General features: G+C 40.0%; 1 protein-coding gene across 1 annotated transcript in view; it reads right to left on the reverse strand.

Annotated features, from left to right (window-relative positions):
• Nucleotides 1–212: 212 nt before the first annotated feature.
• Nucleotides 213–24,380, reverse strand: part of LOC115403021 (uncharacterized protein DDB_G0284459-like) — a 58,009-nt gene continuing 33,841 nt past the window's right edge. Inside the window, exons 14-23 of the mRNA XM_030111770.1 lie at nucleotides 18,548–19,321; nucleotides 18,342–18,440; nucleotides 16,812–16,922; nucleotides 15,895–15,942; nucleotides 10,982–11,092; nucleotides 10,714–10,755; nucleotides 6,521–6,721; nucleotides 4,808–4,918; nucleotides 2,904–2,943; nucleotides 213–1,580 (exon numbers count right to left, since the gene is read on the reverse strand). Coding sequence (XP_029967630.1) covers nucleotides 1,577–1,580; nucleotides 2,904–2,943; nucleotides 4,808–4,918; nucleotides 6,521–6,721; nucleotides 10,714–10,755; nucleotides 10,982–11,092; nucleotides 15,895–15,942; nucleotides 16,812–16,922; nucleotides 18,342–18,440; nucleotides 18,548–19,321 — 1,541 coding nt within the window. The 3' untranslated portion in view covers nucleotides 213–1,576. The remainder of the gene's footprint in view (nucleotides 1,581–2,903; nucleotides 2,944–4,807; nucleotides 4,919–6,520; nucleotides 6,722–10,713; nucleotides 10,756–10,981; nucleotides 11,093–15,894; nucleotides 15,943–16,811; nucleotides 16,923–18,341; nucleotides 18,441–18,547; nucleotides 19,322–24,380) is intronic.

Raw genomic sequence — 24,380 nt, forward strand, 5'->3', positions numbered from 1 at the left:
GCGGAAGTGAACCCTGATTGGCCAGCATGTGTGACGTGATGTGCCGCGCGGCTTGCTACGGAAGCCTCCGCCGACCAAAAAGCCTTCTCCACAACAGAGCAGACAGGACCGAGGCAGGTCAACGTTCACACCAGCAGCGGACCGCGCCGAGACCGCACCGAGACCACCTCCTCGAGGAGGTCTCGGTGCGGTTCTTTGTCCCGGACCAAAACTAACTGGTCTGCTTTCACACCAGCACGTACGAACCGAACCTGCAGGAGTTTGGGTCTCTAGTCCGCTTCAAGCGGACCAAATGCTGTTGGTGTGAAAGCACCCTAAGTCAGATGTTTCAGCGTTCTGATCTGAGTTTGCACTATCCCCATGTTCACTGTCACCAATGTCTCTTTGTTGATTTTATCTTTCACCTTCATCTCCTCCAGTCCCTTCAGAGTTAATCTTGGACTGACTGCTGCGCCTGGAACTGACTTTGTCTTGTTTGTCAGCTGCATCAGTCGTGGAACTAGCTGATGTGGAAGAGTCATGGCTTCCTTGTTTTGAGCTTGATGGACTCCCAGACTGCTGACTTTCTTTTTGATCATCTTCATGATTTTGTTTCTCTTCTTCTTCGATTTTCTGTAGCTCAGATTAATTTTCTGTCTGTCCTGAAGTGTGCGTCTCTGTTGGAAAGTCTCCGACTCCATCAGCAGGCAGACTCATCTCTGAGTCTTTGGCGTCTCCAGGTGTTGGATTTACAGGGACCTGGTCCTCTTGTTGACCAGCAGGTTCCTCTTTTGTTTCACTTGCCTCGCTGTCACTGGTTGACTGACTGTAGGGTGCTTTCACACCTACGAGTCCGCTAGAGTGGTTCGGCTCAGACATAAATTATTCATAAACGTCGCAGCTGTCAACTAGTTCGGTTCGCATTCACACCACTTGTTTTTGCAGATGAACTATCCACTGTGACCCTCCTGCCCCTTGGTGGCGCTGTTTACACAATAGTGTGTTTTGGGTGATGGAAGTGAACCCTGATTGGCCAGCATGTGTGACGTGATGCGCCGCGCGGCTCGCTACGGAAGCCTTCGCCGACCAAAAAGCCTTCTCCACAACAGAGCGGACGGGACCAAGGCCGGTCAACGTTCACACCAGCAGCGGACCGCACCGTGACCGCCTCCTCGAGGAGGTCTCGGTTCGGTTCTTTGTCCCAGACCAAAACTAACTGGTCCGGTTTCACACCAGCGCATACGAACCGAACCTGCAGGAGTTGGGGACTCTAGTCTGCTTCAAGCGGGCCAAATGCTGTAGGTGTGAAAGCACCCCAGACACAATCTTGTCCTTTTCTGCCTGATTAGCAGCTGCTGTATCTGCAACATTTGGGAACTGAATAGCCACATGAGGGTTTTCACATTTTGACCCTTTAGGAACGTCTTTCTTCTGTTTTTCTTCCTCCAATCTTGACTCTTCATCTGTGTTTTTTGTAAGTTCTGCACTGACTTGATCAAAGTGGTTTCCTTTCTTCTGTTTATCAGGTGTGTTTGAACAGTCTGTTGCCGGTGGAGGTGATGGTTCGGGAGAACGAGGAGGAGTGGAATAGGTCCACTCATCTGAAAGCAGGAAAAATATAAGCATATTTGCATAAACATTGTTTATAACGATAAGCTTCTTATAACTGGTTAACAGAAATAAGTCTTTATGACGGTCCAAGCTACTCTGAGCTTCACTGTTCCCCCGTTCCCTTACCCATAATGTCACAAACTTATAAGAGGAATATTTAGATTAAAGGTGCATATTTAGACATATTTTTTCTTTGAAACTCTGAAGGTTTGGAAGAAAGTGCTGTGGTCCAAACTGAACTTGAGCTATTTGACATTAACTTGACCCGCCGTGTTTGGAGGATGAAAAAATACGAGTATGATCCCAAGAACACCACACTCACCATATCATGCTACAGATCCTTTTTTGTAATAATTTCAGAATCTAAATTTCAAATGAATGTGATCAGATATCCAAACCTTAAAATTAAATCAAACTTTTCAATACTACATTGAAAATTGAAAAAAATAAAATAAAAATACATTTCTTATAACACTATCATCTGTTGTCACAAAAAAATGATCAACCCTAAAACATCAATAATCCCCTGAGCAGTGCTCTGGTCTCTGACACTTTGTTTGTGACAATATCATCGTCCAAATACAAAGGATTTCTTTCTCAGTGAACATGAACATAAATTCCTCAAGTTTCTTCTGGGTCAAAATGCTCCTGAGTCTGTTTTTAATGAATTTTACTGTTTAGAAACTTTTCTCCCAGGATACTGGTGTGATGGACAGTGGTAACAGTAACCTGTAGGCCAGTCCAGTCACATGGGAGACATCAGTGAGCAGATTATACTGAGAGAGAATGAGGGGAACACAAATGACACAACTATCATCCTATTCCATCTTCAATAGAGGACTTTGTGTATTTACTTTCTTACTTTAATTAATTAAAAAACATGTCACTGTTCACTCCTACGGTTCCAGTATAGAAAGTGGTATTATTGGAAATAATGCTGGCTTGTTCTGACACTGTTCTGACAGCTCAGCTGTTCCTTCCTACTGACAGGATCAACCCCTCCATCACCACTGGCTCCTGCTCTGCTTCTGACACTAAATCACATAATGCTCCAAATTCTCAGCACAAATCTCCCCTTTTATAGCACCTTCTAATCAGTTTGGTCAGTTCCTTTAATGTAGAGCTGAACATCAAGTATCTCCAGGCCATGTTTCACATGGAGCAGGTCTGCACCGTACTCTTCATCAGTATTATATTACTTGAAAGTCAATGGTTGCACAACACTGGCCTGTGCAAGTGATATTTTACTTTCCCAACACTGATCTTCATCATATTTAGTACAATAATATGATCCATCCTGTGATCAGTCCTACCTGCCCCATCTGAACCACCGCAAGATGCTGGATCCTGTTCCTGAGGGTGTAAAAAACAAGATTTTCCAGTTATGTCGCATCTCATCACACTTTTATCATTTACATAATGTTTTAAAATATATTCTGGTTATAAATGTCTTGAAAAAACACGATATCACTGCACAGCGACCCATACAAAACACACACCTGTGAAAATATATTGTTAGAAGGCTCAGTATCACACTGCATAATATTAATATGTACTCCCTGAGTGTGGTCAGGATTCCTTCCTGCACCACAATGCCATGTTTGCTCAAAGATTCTGGGCTTCTCATCATCCGATAACTGTTCACACTGCACAGAAAACTGCACAGATACCGACATTCATGCAACCTGGCACTGCCCACCTGTCCATCACTTCTGGAAAAATATTACAGACATCCTGTCACAAATCATGGGCTGCCACATCCCACTTTCCCCCACCCTCTGTTTATTAGAAGACCTATCTACATCAAAACTTGATCATACACAAAACCATTTACTTCTCGTGGCGCTAGCTGTTGCCAAGAAAACTATCCTCATGAACTGGAAATCACGGAACTCCATACATATTACACACTGGAAAAACCTCCTCATCGACTACATCTCTCTAGAAAATACAAACTCCTCTGATACCCCCCACAACCCCATCTGGCAAACATTCATTAACTTTCTGCAATCGTGACCCACAGCAAACCACTCTCACATAACATACTTATTGTTGTTTTTGTTATTATTATTGTTATTTTTGTTGTTGTCATTATTGTTGTTATTGTTGTTCTTCTTATTGTTATTGTTGTTCCCATTGTTGTTGTTATTGTTGTGATTGTTGTTGTTATATTGTGGTTGTTCTTGGTGGCAGAGCTCTGTTACTGTTATTATTGTTGTTTTGATTATTTGGGTGTTGTTTCCGTACAATTGTTTGTATATGTATGTATTGTGCACATGTGTGAATGTATGTATGTATGCGGGTATGAATGTGTATGTATATCTATATGTGAAAAAAAGGGGTGGACCATATGTTTTTCTGTTATGCACACACACACACACACACACACACACACACACACACACACACACACACACACACACACACACACACACACACACACACACACACACACACCAAATAGCTTACTCATTAGCATTTTTTTGTTTTTTTTGTTTTTGTTTTTTGTTTTTGTTTTGTTTTGTTTTGCTTCCTCTCTGATTTCTGTTGTGTGGCTTGTCGTGTTGCATGTCTCTGTCTATCTGTATTGTTTGTTCATGTTTGCAATTAAAAAAATTAAAAAAAAAAAGATTCTGACCTTAGCGCCACCTGATGGCTGCAGAAGGCGTGCACCATAAGCATGATGCAATCAGCCTGAGTGAGCCTGTCAGCCTGAGCTCAGGGCACCAAGAACCTCTCTTTACAGACACTAATCGATTTAACATAGAAGGATAGCAAAAGCCACTCATTAAAAAAAACAGCCAATTGTGAAACTGCTGGACTCCTAACTGGTGAGTTGTCTGTATTGTCAGAACTTTAAGCCAAATATATAAAATAATTTTCAACTTTGAATATCTTTGTGCCCACTGACAACTCTTCTTACATGAACACATTTAAATGCAGAGCAGCAGAATTTTTACACATTTAAAAGCCTAATTACAGACAGACAACTTTTAAAGATTGACAAATTCTTTTACATATTGACAAGTCTCACACTGGACAGACAGATTGAGAAACAGACAGACAACTCTAAATATGCACTGCCAAATAGTTTTCCAACAATAATACTTACATATGAAAAGCATTACAAGAGAGGTAAATCACAAATAATACTTTCACAGAATACTCAGTACACTGAGAAAAAAGATTCAGACTTTACCACTTGTAAAGTTCTTACCTGAATTGGTGTTGTCTTTCTGTTGAGCACTGTCTGGTGATTCAGAAGGAGACTTAGAGGTGGGCTGCTGATTCACTGAAGGATTTTGCTCACCGTCACTTCTGTTTTTTTCTGAACACAAATCATAATCATCTATCATCGGTACCAGAAAGGAGAGATCTCAACATAAAAAAGTCACAGAAAGTGTTTTATTGTCCAAAGTGTTTGGATAGTCATTTGACTCATCTCATAAGTTTATTGACAGACCTTCACCTTTAATAATTGTCTGAGAAATTAAGAGTGATGTGTTTCTATGTGATTGTAGTTATGTGATTATATTTCAGTCATGGCTCACCTAATAGCTCACCTTTGGAGCTGAAGATGAACGTTTGACAAACTCTGAACACAATGTTGTCAAGTCACAGTCTTTGTCATCATTCCAAATGTAAATCTGCCAAGAACAAACTTTCACTATGTCTAAAGGTCAGTTTTCTTAACTTCCTCAAAATATTGAACTGAGAACCTGTTTCTCTGACTCTTGTGGAGTCAGTGAACTCATTGTTCTTATGTGTGCCATGTGTTTACACCCTGACCTCATAATAGTCACATCATTGCAGTCGTGGTTACCAATTGAAGTTTGTATCTCACGATGTTTGAAGCCATGTATTAATGATTATATTTCAGTCATGGCTCACCTAATAGCCTGTCAGCTGTTGATGGTCTGTCCTTCATAATAAAGAATCCTTTTTCAGAATTAACTCACTCACGTTTGTGTTCAGAAACACTCATTGAAATTTAAATAAAGGTTTGTTTCCAACTTGCAACTGCAGCCATCAGAAAGCATCTTGAAACGACGGAGCGAGAGAGTGAGGATCAGTAAAGAGAGTCATCTGATGAAGATCAGGTCTTCTCCAGGTGAGCTTGATGGTTATCTCGCTGGAGCCACAGACGCCATGGAGCTGCTGCTCTCCCTCTCAGACATTAAGAAGCTCTCTCAAGCTGAACACTCCTCTGAACCAGGTTTTAGCTGTGCTGGTCTCGCCCTCACAGCCAAACGGAGCTGGATAGTCTGTTAACTGAGAAACCAGCTCCTGCTGAAACTGAACAAAAGGTTCAGAATATGCCCGTTCATGTCAGCGCATTGGGAGAAGTTGAAACTGTTCTATGCAGATTCAAACACATTTGTCATTCTTTTAACAAAATAAAACCCTGCTTCACACTTTTGTTTATATCCAAACTGTCTCAGTGTAACTTTTTCTAAATGGGGGTTGTTTGAGAAATGTTCTTTGAATGTAGATATTTTATCAGGTGAATTGAATCAAATATCTGCTATTGGAGACACAATAAAACATCCATTGGTTAAAAAGTAATTTAGAGTACTTTGTCCTCTTAAGTATTTTTCTAACAGCAGATCTTCTGCCTTATAATTGAGAACAATTTACTCTTTCCACCTCTGTCTTTGACTGACTGACACACAGTATTGTCCTTTTCTGCCTGATCAACAGCTGCTGTGTCTGCAACATTTAGAGAGTGAGTAAGCTCATGAGGGAGTGAGTTTTCATGTTTTCACCCTTTGGGAACGGCGCTCTGCTGAGAGGTGTTTTCTTGATGATCTGAAACCTCTGATTCCTGGACTGAGGAAGTGTGGCTGTCTGTCTGTTGTCTCTGAACTGTGTGCTGCTTTTTCTTTCGGTTTGTGTTCAGGACTCAGGGAGGCTGTGTGCTTCATAATACCGTCTGACTGGGTTTTGTCCTCCAAGCTTGACTCTCCAGCAGGGTTTTGTGAAGGTTCTGCACTGACTTGATCCAAGTTGTTTTCTTTGTTCTGTTTATCAATGCCACCCTCATCAGGTGTGTTTGAAGAGTCCGGTGCCGGTGGAGACGGAGGTTTGGGAGTATGAGGTGGTTCACCAGGAGGAGAATTGCTCTCTTTATCTAAAACAGTGGTGGGAAAAATAGAAGCATATCAGCATAAACATTGCTTATAACTATAAGCTTCTCATAACTGGTGAGCAGAAATAACTCTTCATGACGGTCTGCGCTACTCTGAGCTTCACTGTTCCCCCGTTCTCTTACCAATAATGTCACACTTCTTCACAGTTCAGTCTTATTCCAAAATTGATCATTTTACGTCCTCAAAACTGTGCATACAAAATCCCACAATGACAATGTGAATGACGTTTTCTCAAAATATTGACACATTTCTATGAAATAAAAACCTAAGAACTCCTTTGTCTTCATGACTGCTTCGTGCTCTGGCTGCACTGTCAGCAGAGGGACCTTATAGAGACGCTGTGAGTCTTTCCAAATCAAGTCCAACCAGCTGAATTCTCCACAGCTGGACTCCAGTGAAGCTGGAGAAACTTCTCAAGGATCACAGGATGTCTCCTTCACACACAGAGGATGAGGCAGAATCCCCTCTGGACCGCTTCAGACCACAATCCAGAGTTGATATGGATGAAAGTCCATTACTCTGTACAGTGTAAATATCAGAGTCAGCGGCTCCACCGCTGGACTGTTTCCACTGTGTTTCCTCATCATTCAGAAAAAGAGAGCAGCTCTGCTAAACAGTGTGGACAGACTGATGTGTCTCAGCAGCTGGATGAATGGAAAGGAGGAATATTGATCTGTGTCTCAGCAGATTGGAATGTTGTTGAAGGTTCAAATATGAACATCTCAGTGAATCTGAGACACAATATAATAATTAATCTCATAAATTTTTATACTGTTATATAGGGGTGTTTAAAAAAATCGATTCGGCAATATATCGCGATACTACGTCACGGGATTCTCGCATCGATTCAAAACACGTCCGTATCGATTTTTAATTATGTATTTTTCGGGTAAATATCCATTGCAGCGTCTTTTTGTGTGCTGCACTTTTACTCCCGGCCACTAGTTGGCAGCGCTCCACACCAGGAGCTTTGCAGAGCCACCAGTCCGGCAGAGCAAGAACAGCATCTCGCGAGAGCTATCCCGGGTGGCTTCTTTACACTGCAGTCTCGCGGTATTTTGTTTACTCATGGTCTTATGGCGGGTGAACTGGAAGACGCTCCGAGGAGTATTTACAAATCAGAAATATGGACGCACTTTGGATTTTACAGCAAGGACGGAGGTAGAGATAAAAGCCACGCCATCTGCAAAATGTGCCTCTCAAAAGTAAAATACTGCGGGAACACCACCAACCTCCGTGCTCACGTTGCAAGGCACCACCAGGACGTGGAGGTAAAGGGAAAACAAGCGACTTCCTCGTCTCAACTTACTCTCGAACAAGTAACTTCAACCAAATTTGCCTCAAGCTCACCGCGTGCTGCAAAAATAACACACTCGGTGATTTACTACATGTGCAAAGACATGCGCCCTCTGAGCACAGTGGAAGGAGATGGCTTTCGTTTCATGATGAACACTCTGGAACCCAGGTACACTATACCATCCCGCCAGCACTTCACTGATGTCGCTTTGCCCCGCTTATACAAAGAAGAGAAAACCACTGTTCTGGATGAGCTTCGTCTTGCTGAGCGAGTTGCATTAACATGTGATTCCTGGACATCTAGGTCCACTGAGTCATATGTAACAGTAACAGCACATCACATTGACGAGTGGAAGATTAGTTCTCACGTGTTACAAACACGACCAATGTATGACAGCCACACGGGAGAGAACATTGCTGGTTTGCTGCGTGAAGTTGTGGATGAATGGGGGCTGAGAGCAAAAGAACCCGTGGTTGTTACTGACAATGCTCCCAACATGGCTGTAGCTGCTCGACTGGCAGAGATGGATCACATTCAGTGTTTTGCACATAGCCTTAACCTGGCATCGCAAAAAGCACTCAAACTACCAGCAGTGGCGAGGCTGCTCGGCAGAATAAGACGTGTCACTGGATTCTTCAGACGCAGCACCACTGCAAGTCACCAGCTCCAGCTCAAACAAGCCCAACTGCAGCTACCACAGCACAGACTGATCACAGATGTGATCACCAGATGGAACAGCTCCTATGATATGACTGAGAGGTTTTTGGAGCAGCAGCCAGCTATCGTCGCAGCACTTCTTTCCAATGAAGTGAGAAAAAATGAAAAGGAAGTGTTCACTCTGACTGAGGCTGACATCACATGCGCAGAGGAGGTACTCAAAGCACTGAAGCCAATGAAAGATGCTACCAAAGTGATGTCTGAGGAGGGCATGCCAACTCTGTCAGTCATTGCGCCACTTCATGCCAAGCTTGTTATGGAAACAGAGGAAAACTCTGAAGATTCACAAACTGTTAAAGACATCAAGGCTGCAATAGCACAAGATCTGTCGAAAAGATATGCCAATGATGAGACCCTGTACATGGCATCTGCTGTTGATCCACGATTCAAGAACCTGCCCTTTCTGCCTGAAGAAAAGCAGAGGCTCATCTACTCCAGACTGACTGATGCTATCGTGACAGAAAAGCAAAAGCACAGTGTAAGTAAATAAAATATAACCTTTTCAGTGATTGTATTATGTAATGTGAATTTTAAAATCTTGTTTTATGTTTTTTAGCAAGAACAACATGAAGAGGATCAACCTGCTCCCTCATCAGAACCTGAGAGTCAACCCATTCCCAACATGCCACCCGTGAAGAGGCCCAGAGCATCATGCGCTTTAGCTGATCTCCTTGGTTCCACATTTCCTACTCAGAAAAATGACACTGAAACAAAAAGCGATCAGGAAGCTGCAGAAGATGAGGTCAAGATGTTTAGGATGGAGTCCCCCTTGCCCCTGAATGGTGATCCGCTCAACTGGTGGATGGAGCATGAGGGAGCCTATCCTCATATTTCCACTGTAGCCCGTCGATTCCTCTGCATCCCGGGCACAAGCGTCTCTGCAGAGAGAGTATTCTCTACAGCAGGAGACATTGTAACGGCAAAAAGAAGTGTGCTGAAAGCTGAGCATGTTGACCAGCTTGTGTTCCTTCAAAAGAATTAAGAGAAAGCACTAAAATTCTGATCATCTTGTGTTCCTTCAAAAGAATTAAGAGAAAGCACTAAAATTCTGTTGACCATCTTGTGTTCCCTCAAAAGAAATTTAAGAAGAAGCACTAAAATCTGTTGATCATCTTGTGTTCCTTCAAAAGAATCTAAAGAGAAAGCACCAAAATTCTTACTGAAACACCTTAAGTGTTTTTTTTTTCTTGTTGTAAACATCTACCTCTGTTAAGTTGCACAAATGTTAGGTTGCAATAATGTTTGAACTAAAGTCATATTGCACACAGCTTTGGGTTCCATAAGCTACCTTGAATTCCAGATTCTGACAGGCAGATTGTCTTTAAGTTACTGTTTTATGTGGTTGGTATGTGTAAGCTAACTTTTTGATTAGACTTTGCAAACTGCAACAAAGATGCACTGAAGAATTTTTGATACTTGTGATGTACTTGTTATGTTATTGTATTGATGTTTTACATCTATTAAAATGTTTTTTGTACACATTTGCACATGCATTTGAGCAGGTTTGACAATGACTGCACTTTATTTTCTCAAAACATGTTACATTATTGAAGGTATATTTAGCCTTTTTTTAAATTTACTGTTCAAGCAAAAAAATAGCCTGCAACTTGTTTGCTGTTAAATATAGTTGCTTGAGTGCTGCTGTTGCATTAGGGATAAGTAAAATGTGTCTCATACAAGTTTTTTCATGAAGTACAAATTATTGTTTCTGAAAAAACGCAATAATCGTCATAAATATTGGTATCGGGATATATCGGGATCGTATCGAATCGTGACCCATGAATCGTGATACGAATCGCATCGCCAGATACCAGGCGATACACACCACTACTGTTATAGACAGATTAGATTAGATAGTCAGATAAAAAGATAGATAGACACATACATACATACTGTAGATATGACACACACTGATTTATCTTTGTTACCTGGTAATGTTTAAAATTAAATCATTTTTACCCATCATCTGTTGAAAATTTTGTGTCGTTTTCTTCACATCAACTGCAAGAAGACACAAAACAGTAACCAGAAGCTTCACACGGTGCAACAAAAATGATTATATTTAGTGAATCTATGTTTTTTTTCAAAAGCTGGTTGTCCTGAATTTATATTACAGTCAATGAAAAAAAACATTACAAAAAGAGGTCAATCTTAAATAATGTCTTCACAGAATACTCAGTACACTGAGAAAAAAATTCAGACTTTAGCACTTATGCAAAGTTCTTACCCGACTCTGTGTCGTCGTTCTCTTCAGTAAAGCCTGCTGATTGTGGAGGAGACTGAGAGGTGGGCTGTGTATTCATTAAAGGATTTTGTTCAGGGTCACTTCTGTTTTGCTCTGAAACACAAATCATCATCTGTCATCAGTATCAGAAAGGAGAGATCTCAACTTAAACAAGTCACAGAAATGGTTTTACTCTCTAAAGTGTTGGGATAGTCAACTGACTCATCTCATAAGTTTATTGACAGACCTTCACCTTTAATAATTGTCTGAAATGTTTAAAAGTTACATGTTAATTTATAAGTGTTCAAACCCTTTGTGGGAACTGTTTCTGAAACCAGTTTGATGTGGCTGTCTGTCACAAAATCAGAAATGCTTTTGAGTTTGTTATTATTGACACCTCTGAGATCAATTCATTAGGGCTGGTTAATCTGTCCAATTTCCCGATTTGATTCGATTACGATTATTGAAGTCCCGATTCGATTACAAACCGATTTTCGATTATTAACGATTCTCAATTACCGATTATTGATTTTCCATTTGACAGCAGTAACCCAAATACACCACAAAGCTATTGCACCATTAAAACAGTTGGCTGCTGAATTACTTAACTTCTCTTTTATTGAACAACAATTCAAAGAGCTTTCTGTAACTTCAAAATTATCTGTTACTTAACACATGTAAAAAAAAGAACAAAAAACAAAACATGGAAAATGTTTGTAAATAAGTTCAACATTGTTGGGTTAAAGTTTCAGGCCAGAGGATTTTTTTTTCAAAACATGACAATTGCCTACAATGTGAAATAATTCTCAGCAGCCATACCAAAGTAAAATCAGTTAAAGTCACCATCTCAAGCAGTACTCAAAAGCAGTGGTGACTGGTCATTAGAGGCAGGTGGAGCACAGCGCCACCAGGAGTCAACATAAAGGACTGCAGGTAAAATGTTTTAAATTCTTTAAGATGATCTGAAATATCTGTGCTGCGCTCAATGAGACCGAACAATTTTTATTTCGACAAGTAAACTGAGATCTGATTGGCTGTCGCCGATGTAGGCGGGTCTTGATTAGTGACTGACAGGGAGACGTGACAGTTCGGCGCTGCTAAAGCTAAAGCTAACAATCGGAAATCAAAATTAATGAAAGTCATTGAAAAGTTTATCCAAAAGAAGAACCGCTGTGCGCCTTTCTTTTAAAGTGAGTCCTCAGCTTTGGTGAGTGAACGCACATATTGTTAGTCTTTTTAGATGTGTGCGCGCACACGCGGACGCATGCACACACACGCACACAGCTACAAAGTCGCTTTTTGCCAGTCGTTGTCCCCCACCCACTTTTCAAAACAAACTGACGCCCTTGCACTTCACTGAGTTTAACTTGTCTGAGACACGTTTCGCTGCATTCACACACAAATATAACAGCCGCCATGCAAAGGAGCTTAAGCTTTAAGACATATGAACAGGTCCAACAATCCACTTCACCACCAAGCCAAAAGCACTTTAAATGTTAGAACAAGCAGCAACATTTACACAAAAATGCTACAAGTTGTGTTTAAATTGTGTGGGTGGAAGAAACAAGTAAATCAGAACTTTTAAAAGACATTAAAATTCTCCATCCAATGAAAATAAAAAAGAAATTCAATGAAATAAATCATATTATTCAGTGTAGTTTGCAAAAGATTCAATATTTCTAAATCTTGTTTCTAATTTGGAAATATATATTCTTTTTAAATTTCAGACCACTTTATTTTAGCAACATTCACACTACAAGTTTCGTTGCCATGTAACTGTTTCGGTAATAAATACTCAACTGTTTCATCTAACTGGGCGGACACCCAGTTCACAAGACTGGAGCAGTGTGCTTATTTATGTTGATTTATAGTGATTGTTTATCACTGTTATTTGTATTTTGTTTTTTGCAAAAGAAATCTGTTCTGTTTCTTAAAAAAAAAAAAAGGTGCCTGACTGCTAAAAATGTGCACTGTTTTGTAAATTGTTTTATAAGACGTTGAACTCCATTTGATTAAAATGTTTATCTTTGGCATCTCTCTTGTTTTTGCATGTCTGTCACAGTGAGGTGTTTGGAGTGAGGAAGTGTAATAATGCGTTCATCTTAATGTAATCTGATGGCTGGTGATGGTGGTTTTTGATGGAAACTCTGATCTCCTGACAGATACAGTGAGCTGTTCAGACACTGTATCACACACACTGATGGGGTTTGCTGCATTTTTGGAGTGTGCAAGTGTGTGGGGTAATGTGAAATTTTCCTAATAACGAGCTAAATACTGAGTAATTACCATGTAATAACATGGAAACAGACCTCACTTCCTTTTACAGTACAAATCCACTTTAATAACTATGTAATTTCAAGGTAGGTATTTTTGCAGTTCCTGGGTAACGAATAAGTAGTTACCAGGTAATAGTGTGGAAACAGGCCTCACTTCCTTTTGCAGTAGTCTACAGTTCAACCGTAATTACCAGGTAAATGTTGTAGTTACTGGGAAATACTAAGAAGTTACCAGGTAAGTAGTAAAAAACACTTGACTAATAGGGAAATACGTAGCGTACACACCGAGCAGTACCTAGTAATACCTAGTAAAAAGTCTACATTTCCCAATGATTACATGGTAATTACTTAGCAATTACTTAGTAAGTATTTGGCAATTACCGACATAGTTGCTATATACATTATAATTACCCAGTAATTATTACTTACTACCAGGTAGTTCCTTGGTATTTGCCTGGAATTGGCTTGGTAATTACTCTAAAAGTACTAGGTAATTAGCAACATAGTTACCCTGTAATTACATGGTAATTTTACAGTAACTTCTCCTTATTACATGTACTTACCCTGCAATTACCATGTTAATACATGGTAATTACCGTACTATAAAAGGAAGTGTTACCGGATTTCTTCCTCAGTGAACCTGAACATAAATTCCTCAAGTTTCTTCTGGGTCAAAATAATCATGAGTCTGTTTTTAATGAATTTTACTGTTTAGAAACTTTCCTCCCAGGATACTGGTGTGATGGACAGTGGTAACAGTAACCTGTAGGCCAGTCCAGTCACATGGGAGACATCAGTGAGCAGATTATACTGAGAGAGAATGAAGCGAACACAAATGACACAACTATCATCCTATTCCATCTTCAATAGAGGACTTTGTGTATTTACTCTCTTAGTGGGAACTCTCTTACTTTAAATAATTGTAAACATATCACTGCTCACTCCTACGGTTCCAGTATAGAAAGTGGTATTATTGGAAATAATGCTGGCTTGTTCTCACACTGTTCTGACAGTTCAGCTGTTCCTTCCTACTGACAGGATCAACCCCTCCATCACCACTGGCTCCTGCTCTGCTTCTGACACTAAATCACATAATGCTCCAAATTCTCAGCACAAATCTCCCCTTTTCATAGAGCCTTCGAATCAGTTTGGTCAGTTCCATTAATGTAGAGCTGAACTAGAGGTGTCCCCGACTAAGAATTTCCATAGTCGAATCTGATTCGTCCGAGTCTGCCAATAGTCGACTGATAGTCGAATCTATCATCTTGTTTGGCGGAGCGGGGGGGGGGGGGGGGGGTGGGTGGGGGGGGGGGGGGGGGGGGGGGCTGCAGAGCGTGCCTACACGGGGAGTCGGAGCAGCGCAGCAGAATGCAGAGCAGTGCTCACACAGCACACGGAGCGTCGGGGCGCCTATACCCACAGCCGGCCCTGATTGCACGATTGCACTAATAATAATAAAAAATACAAATAATAATAATAATTAAAAAAAAGCAGTGCAGCCAGGTAAAACAACACTTATTTTTTTCCTACACACTGAAACACAGACTGGAACAAAGTGTCGGTAACTCTAAACATCAAACAAATGAAGTATAGTTCAAATGACCAGAACCAAACCCTCTTCTAACAAACGGGCTAAAGCATGTTATTTATTTGTATCTATAATCTCTGCAGATAAGCTCACATTTTTTGGCTAAACAGTTTCTCACATTATCTGCTCAAATTAAATGAAAGGCTTAATTGCACTGTGTCGGTCCGTTTCGCAGCGCAACATCCATGCAAAAACAAACACTAAATTAAATAGAATTAGCCTTTTAGATAAATAAAAATAATATTATAATAATAACCTAAAATATTACAATTAAACGAAATAAAAGTCAGCATTAAAAATGAGAATTGAGTAACAGAACCGTCTTTTAATAGCCCAATTATCTGGCTACTTACCCGTTTAATGTGGAAAGCCATGTTGTTGTGAAGTGATATGAAAGGACACAACTTGCATTTGACTTTTTTTGGATCATCTTTGACTTGGTCTGAAGTTCTGTTTTTTTCCGACATTGTAAGACTTTTAAAGTTAAGCCAAATCACCACCGAGATGCTGTTCTGTGACGGAGCTCTGCGCAAAATCGGATTGTGCCACTCACCATGGTGGTTGATTCACAAACACTAAATAGATAGAATATTGAATAAAACTACAAGTTAAGTAAATTTTTCCGCAGTGTATTTGATAGGCTAACATGTATATCAAATAGGCTTTATATCATGTTTATTTGGGGAAAAAAAACAAGCAATACTATGTAAAATCAGTCATTCAGCACCCCCATACAGCTGGAATGGAATGGTCCTCGTTTAATAATCACATTTTTTCGATGCTTCGACTGCGTGATTCGTAGTCGAATCAGGCCCCTTCGAACGAATCGTCGAATCGTCGACTATCTGAGGACACCCCAAAGCTGAACATCAAGTATCTCCAGGCCATGTTTCACATGGAGCAGGTCTGCACCGTACTCTTCATCAGTAATATATTACTTGAAAGTCAATGGTTGCACAACACTGGCCAGTGCAAGTGATATTTTACTTTCCCAACACTGATCTTCATTATAATCAAAACAATAACATGATCGATCCAGTGATCAGTCCTACCTGCCCCATCTGGACCGTTGCTTGATGCTGGATCTGGTTTCCCAGGGTCTGAAAAACAAGGTTTTCCAGTTACGTAGCATCTCATCACACTGTGGTTTATCATTAACATAATGTTTTAAAATATATTCTGGTTATAAATATGTCTTGAAAAAACATGATATCACTGCACAGCGACCCATACATAACACACACCTGTGATAATATATTGCTAGAAGGCTCAGCTTCACCTCACGATTTATACAAACTGCAGAATATTAATATGGACTCCCTGAGTGTGGTCAGGATTCCTTCCTGCACCAAAATGTCATGTATGCTCAAAGATTCTGACCATAGTGCCACCTGATGGCTGCAGAAGGCGTGCACCATAAGCATGACGCAGTCAGCCTGAGTGAGCCTGTCAGCCTGAGCTCAGGGCACCAAGAACCTCTCTTTACAGATACTCATCTGTTTCATGGTAGAAGGATAGCAAAAGCCACGTGTTAAAAAAAACAGCCAATAGTGAAACTGCTGGACTCCTAACTGGTGAGTTGTCTGTATTTTCACAACTTCAAGCTGAACATGAACATTTTTCAACTTGAATATCTTTGTGCCCATTGACAACTCTTATACACAAACACATACACAAATTTAAATGCAGAGCAGCAGAATTTGTTCATATTTGAAAGCCTCATTACAGACAGACAACTTTTAAAGATTGACAAATTCTTTTACACATTGACAACTCTCACATTGGACAGACAGATTGAGAAACAGACAGACAACTCTAAATATGCACTGCCAAACAGCAAATAGTTTGCAACAATAATACCTCCATATAAAAAGCATTACAAGAGAGGTCAATCACAAATAACACTTTGTACTTTTCTGTACACTGAGAAAAAAGGTTCAGCAGACTTTACCACTTGTAAAGTTCTTACCTGACTCGGTGTTGTCTTTCTGTTGAGCACTGTCTGGTGATTCAGAAGGAGACTTAGAGGTCGGCTGCTTCTTCACTGAAGGATTTTGCGCACTGTCACTTCTGTTTTTTTCTGAAACACAAATCATCATCTATCATCGGTATCAGAAAGGAGAGATCTCAACTTAAAAAAGTCATAGTAATGGTTTTATTGTCCAAAGTTTTTGGATAGTCAATTGACTTATCAGTTTGACAGACCTTCATCTTCAATAATTGTCTAAGATATTTAATAGTTATGTGTTTATATGTGATTATAGTTATGTGATTATATTTCAGTCATGGCTCACCTAATAGCTCACCTTTGGAGCTGAAGATGAATGTTTGACAACCTCTGAACATAACGTTGCCAAATCAGTCTTTGTCATCATTCCAAAACTAAATCTGCCAAGAACAAACTTTAACTATGTGTAGGTCAATTTTCTTAATTTCCTCAAAATATTGAACTGAGAACCTGTTTCTCTGACTCTTGTGGAGTCAGTGAACCCATTGTTCTCATGTGTGTGCCACGTATTTACACCCTGACCTCATAATAGTCACATCACTGCAGTCCTGGTTACCAATTGAAGTTTGTGTCTCACAATGTTTGAAGCAATGTATTAATGATTATATTTCAGTCGTGACTCTCCTGATAGCCTGTCAGTTGTTGATGGTCTGTCCTTCATAATCAAGAATCCTTTTTCAGAATTAATTAGGTTTGAGTTCAGGAATATTCATTGAAATTACAATTGAAATAAAGGTTTGTTTCCAACTTGCAACTGCAGCCATCAGAAAGCATCTTGAAACGACGGAGCGTGGTCCGTGGTTTATGACTAAACCGTCATAGTTAACTGAGAAACCAGCTCCTGCTGAAACTGAACAAAAGGTTCTGAATATGGCTGCTGTTCTCAGTGTATTGGGAGAAGGTGAAACTGTTCTATGCAGATTCAAAAACATTTGTCATTCTTTTAACAAAATAAAATCCTGTTTTACATCTACATTTGGTTATAATACAAATTGTCTCAGTGTAACTTTTTCTAAACATTGTTTGTCTGAGAAATGTGCTTTGAATGTAGATATTTTTTCAAGTGAATTGAATCAAATATCTGCTATTAGAGACCCAATAAAACATCCATTGGTTAAAAAGTAATTTAGAGTACTTTGTCCTCTTAAGTATTTTTCTAACAGCAGTTCTTCTGCCTTATAATTGAGAACAATTTACTCTTTCCACCTCTGTCTTTGACTGACTGATACACAGTATTGTCCTTTTCTGCCTGATCAACAGCTGCTGCATCTGCAACATTTAGAGAGTGAGTAAGCTCATGAGGGAGTGAGTTTTCATGTTTTCACCCTTTGGGAACGGCGCTCTGCTGAGAGGTGTTTTCTTGATGATCTGAAACCTCTGATTCCCGTTTACTAAGGAAGTGTGTCTGTCTGACTGTTGGCTCTGAACTGTGTGCTGCTTTTTCTCTCTGTTTGTGTTCAGGACTCGGGGAGGCTGTGTGCTTCATAATACCGTCTGACTGGTTTTTGTCCTCCAAGCTTGACTCTCCAGCAGGGTTTTGAGAAGGTTCTCTAGTGGCTGGAGGAGGAGAATCGATCGCTTTATCTGAAACTGTGGGGTGAGAAAAGGAATCATATTAGCTTAAACATTGCTTCTAACTGGAAGCTTCTTATAACTGGTTAGCAGAAATAACTCTTCATGCCGGTCTGCGTTCTGACCTGAGTTTGCACTATCAACATGTTCACTGGCATCAGCGTCTCTTTGTTCATCTTGTCTTTCACCTTCATCTCCTCCAGTCTCTTTGGAGTTATTCTCAGACTGACTGCTGCGCCTGGAACTGACTTTGTCTTGTTTGTCAGTTTCATCAGTAGAGATACCAGCTGATTTTAAAGAGTCATGGCTTCCTTGTCTTGAGCTTCGTTGACTCTCAGGCTGCTGATTTTCTTCTTGATTGTCTTTAGTATTTTTTGTCTCTTCTTGTTTGCTGTTCTCTGGGTCGGGTTCATTTTCTATCTGTCCTGAAGTTTGCGTCTCTGTTGGAGAGTCTCCGACTCCATCAGCAGCCAGACTCATCTCTGAGTCTTTGGCGTCTCCAGGTGTTGGATTTACAGGGACCTGGTCCTCTTGTTGACCAGCAGGTTCCTCTTTTGTGTCACTTGCCTCGTTGTCACTGGTTGAGTGACTGTCAGACACAGTGTTGTTCTTTTCTGCCTGATTAGCAGCTGCTGTATCTGCACCATTTGGGATATCAACACCTATATGAGGGACTTCAGGTTTTGACCCTTGGAGAACCTCCGTCTGCTGTTTTCCTTCCTCCAAGCTCGACTCTCCAGCAGGGTTTTGTGGAGGTTTTCCAGTGATTTGATCCGAGTTGTTGTCTTCCTTGTGTTTATCGATGCCACCCTCATCAGGTGTGTTTGAAGGGTCCGGTGCAGGTGGAGACGGTGGTGTGGGAGTATGAGGTGGTTTACCAGGAGAATTGATGCCTTTATCTGAAACAGTGGTGGGAAAAATAGAAGCATATCAGCATAAACATTGCTTATCACTCTGATCTTCTTATAACTGGTTAGAAGAAATAACTCTTCATGACAGTCTGTGCTGCTCTGAGCTTCACTCTTCCCCCGTTCCCTTACACCTAATGTCACAAACTTAACAGGACTATTTAGATTAAAGGTGCATATTTAGACATATTTTTTCAGTAACACTTTATTTGAAGCCCCCCTGTATAACACATTATAAGTACATTTATAAAGCATTATAATGCCATTATAACACGTGTAGCTGTAGTTATAAACATTCATAGATGATCACAATGCCAGAACCTAACCCTAGCCCTAATCCTAATCCTATGATGTATAGTGCTGTATAGTGAGTTGTAAAGCATTGTGATCATGTAGGAGTGTTTATAACAACTTTTCATGTGTTATACCGGGTGCTTAAAGTGAAGTGTTACCATTTTTTCTTTTGTTGTTTTTGAGAATGGTTAGTAATTTAATTATAAAAATTACAGTGAATAACAAACTCTGAAGGTAAATGAAGACCTTGAGATGAGGAGAAGGGACACAGAGCATCTCTGAAGTCTTCACAGTTCACAAAAATGGATCATTTTACATCTTCAAAATTCTCCACACAAAACCCCATAATGACAACATGAAAGACATTTTCTCAAAATAGTGACAAACTTCTAAAAAATAAAAACCTAAGAACTCCTTTGTCTTCATGACTGCTTCGTGCTCTGGCTGCACTGTCAGCAGAGGGACCTTATAGAGACGCTGTGAGTCTTTCCAAATCAAGTCCAACCAGCTGAATTCTCCACAGCTGGACTCCAGTGAAGCTGGAGAAACTTCTCAAGGATCACAGGATGTCTCCTTCAGACACAGAGGATGAGGCAGAATCCCCTCTGGACCGCTTCAGACCACAATCCAGAGTTGATATGGATGAAAGTCCATTACTCTGTACAGTGTAAATATCAGAGTCAGCGGCTCCACCACTGGACTGTTTCCACTGTGTTTCCTCATCATTCAGAAAAAGAGAGCAGCTCTGCTCAACAGTGTGGACAGACTGATGTGTCTCAGCAGCTGGATGAATGGAAAGGAGGAATATTGATATGTGTCTCAGCAGATTGGAATGTTGTTGAAGGTTCAAATATTAACAAGGCATATAAGAAGAATGCCTTGGTGTTGCACTTTTGTTTCTCTCCAGATAATGAAACAATTATTGTTTTTGGTCATAACAGACAGATAGGCTGGCCTTTCTCTGAGCAAATTCCACACTTGTGAGTTATTTTCCATGTTTAACTGTCTGCAATTAAAACTCATGCTCCACTTTAGTTTGAAGATTCAGAATAAACTGTTTCTTTGCATTGAATTGGTGTTTAGTTATGTTGATTACAAGTTTACAAAGTACAGATTTAATCACACTGAAAAAACTGACTTTTTGCTATAGTAAAATATATTTAATTAATTAGTTAATTTTTACACTGTAATATTTTGATTCAGAGACAACATAAATTTCTTCAGTAAAACCTTATATTTAATTCATGTATTTAATGAACTGTGAAGGAAGAGTAAGTTGTATTGTGGAATTCTTCATAGTATTTACATGTTTTATGCTCACTCCGCATAAACTTAGAAATAGTTAGTAACTTTTAATTAGAAAGTGTAGTTTCTGTTTGAATCCACACATGCGCAGTTTGACAGAAGAGCCCGCGATGATTAACGGTTCAAGCTCCACCGGGTACAGGTCGGTCTGTCACATGTGCTGCTCAGCTGCGAAGTGTGAGCTCCGGTGAAACGTAAGTTATTGCCTTTTTGCTTAAAGTTTGTGATAACATGTTGATCCGTGAGATAGTTTCTTGCGTGCATTGATTTTAGTTTTAATCTTGTTGGCTAATGTGACCAAATTTAACACAATGGCATCCACACCTAGTGCTATCTGTGAAGGAGAGCTACGCTAAGGTTAGCTGTTTCACTTTAGTGAAGCTAAATTGTGAGTTATGCTTGGTAAATCAGTAGAGTAAGCGAAGTGAGTAATATTTCAGTGTATGTAATGTGCTACTAGTGCAGGACAGCTCTGCTAATGTTAGCTGTTTCACTCTATTTAGTGACGTTTGCTTTTAACTTGAGCTTGGTTAATTAATGGAGCTAATATGAAACAGAGCTAAATGCAGTGGAACAGTAACTCAGATGATTCTCTTGTTGAAGGCTTGAGGTTGTGATGGACAGTCCAGCTGCTACTGACTTCAGAGAGAGATGGCCTACTTTGTTTTGTGAAGCTGAGGTAGGTAAATATGTAAACCCCAAAATTTTAATACCCGCTTGCTTAATCCACCATTAATATCTGCATGCTTTGAAATGCCCTACACTGAAGACACCCTCCCTTCATTCTGCATCACAGTATTTAGCCCAGTTTTTGATGTTATAATCTTTTGTCATTTCAGATCAAGGAGGAATTCAGGAGAATCACTACAATTTCCTTGGAGCAGACCTTCATGTACAAACTCGACCACGACACACCAAAACTTACTACTCTGATGAAGACCAAGGGAGGTGCTGTGGGAACCAAACTGAGGCCATTCCTGGACAAATTACATCAGGTTTGTAGGGTAGTACCCTAGTCAGAATTTTGCTAGTCTAAATCACATCGCCATTTCATAGTTCAGGTATTCAAGCACACTGCAAAGTATCACTTCTCCCAGGCTGATGACAGCACGGTTGGACACTGCAGCATGTTACCTGCCTGCACACTCTGATGTGCCCTTTCTGCTTTCATTAGTTTTGTTTGTGGTAATTTTGCTTGTAAAGTTTATAGCCTTCCATGCTGTTGCATCCATGTGTGAACAGTGATACACTTATATTTATCATTAACATTACATGTAATTTGCCCCACGGGTGTATATATTACAGGAAAAGTACGGTTTAAACAGCTTTCGCGTTGTTTATAGGATGAAGTAGAACAATATACTTACCCCAAATGCTTTTCTGATTTTAGAATCCGAATCTGAATTTAGATCCAAAATCGAGTGGTGGGCATCCATATACAGCTAGCAGACCGGGCATCGGTAACGCCGCTCCTAGAACGGCTTTAATCGTCCAAAAACTCATTAGTTTCCCAATATTTCATCATGGTCCGCTCACACCTCTCCTCCACGACAGCCCGGTGTCCAGATCAATGTTTTTGTTGTTTTGTTGACCTGAACTGAAAGCTTTGTTTACGGCTGCTGTGCGCATGTGCAGTACGGCTCATTGTTTCAGGGGCTACCGGAAGCTACACAACAACTTTTTTCTTCCAGTTTAGTGTAAAATGGACGAATATCGATCGGATGAAGATGTTGTGGACGAGAACTTTGAATATGAAGGGTGTCCTTACAGTTTGGAGCCAGAGTATACAGGTGAAGAGCTCATCGAAAGGCGAACACAGAGGCAAAGAGAAGAACGGCTGGCCAGAGCTGTACTGCGCATGGCGCGGCAGCCATAAACAAAGCTTTCAGTTCAGAGGTCAACAAAACAACAACAACATTGATCTGGACACTGGGCTGTCGTGGAGGAGAGGCTGAGCGGACCATGATGAAATATTGGGAAACTAATGAGTTTTTGGACGATTAAAGTTGTTTTAGGAACAGCGTTACCGATGCCCCGTCTGATAGACCTATACGGATGTCCGCCGCTCGATTTTGAATCTAAATTTCTCCCGAAACTCTGTTCGGATCAGAAAAGCATTTGGGGTGAGTATATTGTTGTACTTCATTCTATAAACAACGTGAAAGCTGTTTAAACCGAATTTTTCCTTAAATGATTTTTAGCATAGGTGTGCATTTTTCCCTGATCAGTTTTTTTGACTTATGCCTTTCGTATATTTTATGCAGGTGGATAGCCGCAGTGATGCCACTCAGCACATCCTCAAATTCCTGGTCGTCCATGGAGCTGATGGAGAGGATCCTGTAGATGTGTCCATCGTTCTTGAAGGCAAGGAGATGTTACCAGGATGCGGGACTATTTCTAAAGCTTGTGCACTGCTTATTGGTCTGATTTATGCCTCAACCTTGCATATCCGCCAGCACTGCGCTATACTTTTGAGGTGTTTCTGAAACTTTTCCGGGAGCTGGATGGGATCAAGTTGGCCCCAAAAGTATAAGCTTTAAAGTTGAAGTTGCTGTCTTAGATGCTGTCATCACAGCAAGCATGTCACCTCCTTTGAACCTTCTGTTTATATTCAGCAGTACAGCAGCTTGTCTGTATATGGACCTTCACTGCTGAGATATTGACTTGTAACAAAAAAAAAAAAAAAAAGAAACTTTGTAAGTATTTGTGAAACTGTAAAATGGTGAGTGATGTTCTGCATATGCCGTTAAGAATTGGCGCCTCACCTCGGAGTTCAACTGTGCCCTGGATGACTAACTGTGGGAAGTTGTGTGATTAGAAATGTTTCCCATTTTGTGTAGACTAAGGCACCGGGTCTTTTCCTGTCATTCATGTTCACACATTTATGCTAAAGGTAAAGTTAACAATGTATTTGTTTCAATAGCTGCCTTTTAAGCTGTTGATGTTTTAATACCTAAATGTTTTAATTTGCATTCTCCGAAGTCTACTAATAAAGTGTGCTGGCTGAAATGTTGCAATGTTTGAATAGCACAACTGCAAATTCGTGATTACAGAAAGAATTGGAGGAAGAATTGCTGTTTAGTGTTCATAAACTGTATTTGAACTATTTTTTTTTTATTTGTGATATATTAAATGCAGAGAAATTCAAATTTGATGTTTATCAAAAGAAAATTAGCATTTACATAATTGTAGTGAGTAAATCAACTTAATACAAATGAGTAATGAATTGTTCAACAAATAAAAACTACTTAATTATTTCATAACATTAAATCCAGATGTGTTGTGTTAATTTTATGTTGGTGACTGAAAAAAATTAATTCACTTTACTTGATTATTTAAAATAAATTTTACTTCTAACTTTATGATAATGAAGTAACATTTACTTGATGTTTTCATAACTGTTACTTGTAATGGTATGTATATATTACTTGTTTCTGGGAGGTAAGCTATA

This window comes from Salarias fasciatus, chromosome 16 (assembly GCF_902148845.1).
Source record: "Salarias fasciatus chromosome 16, fSalaFa1.1, whole genome shotgun sequence".
Classification (NCBI taxonomy): Eukaryota; Metazoa; Chordata; class Actinopteri; order Blenniiformes; family Blenniidae; genus Salarias; species Salarias fasciatus.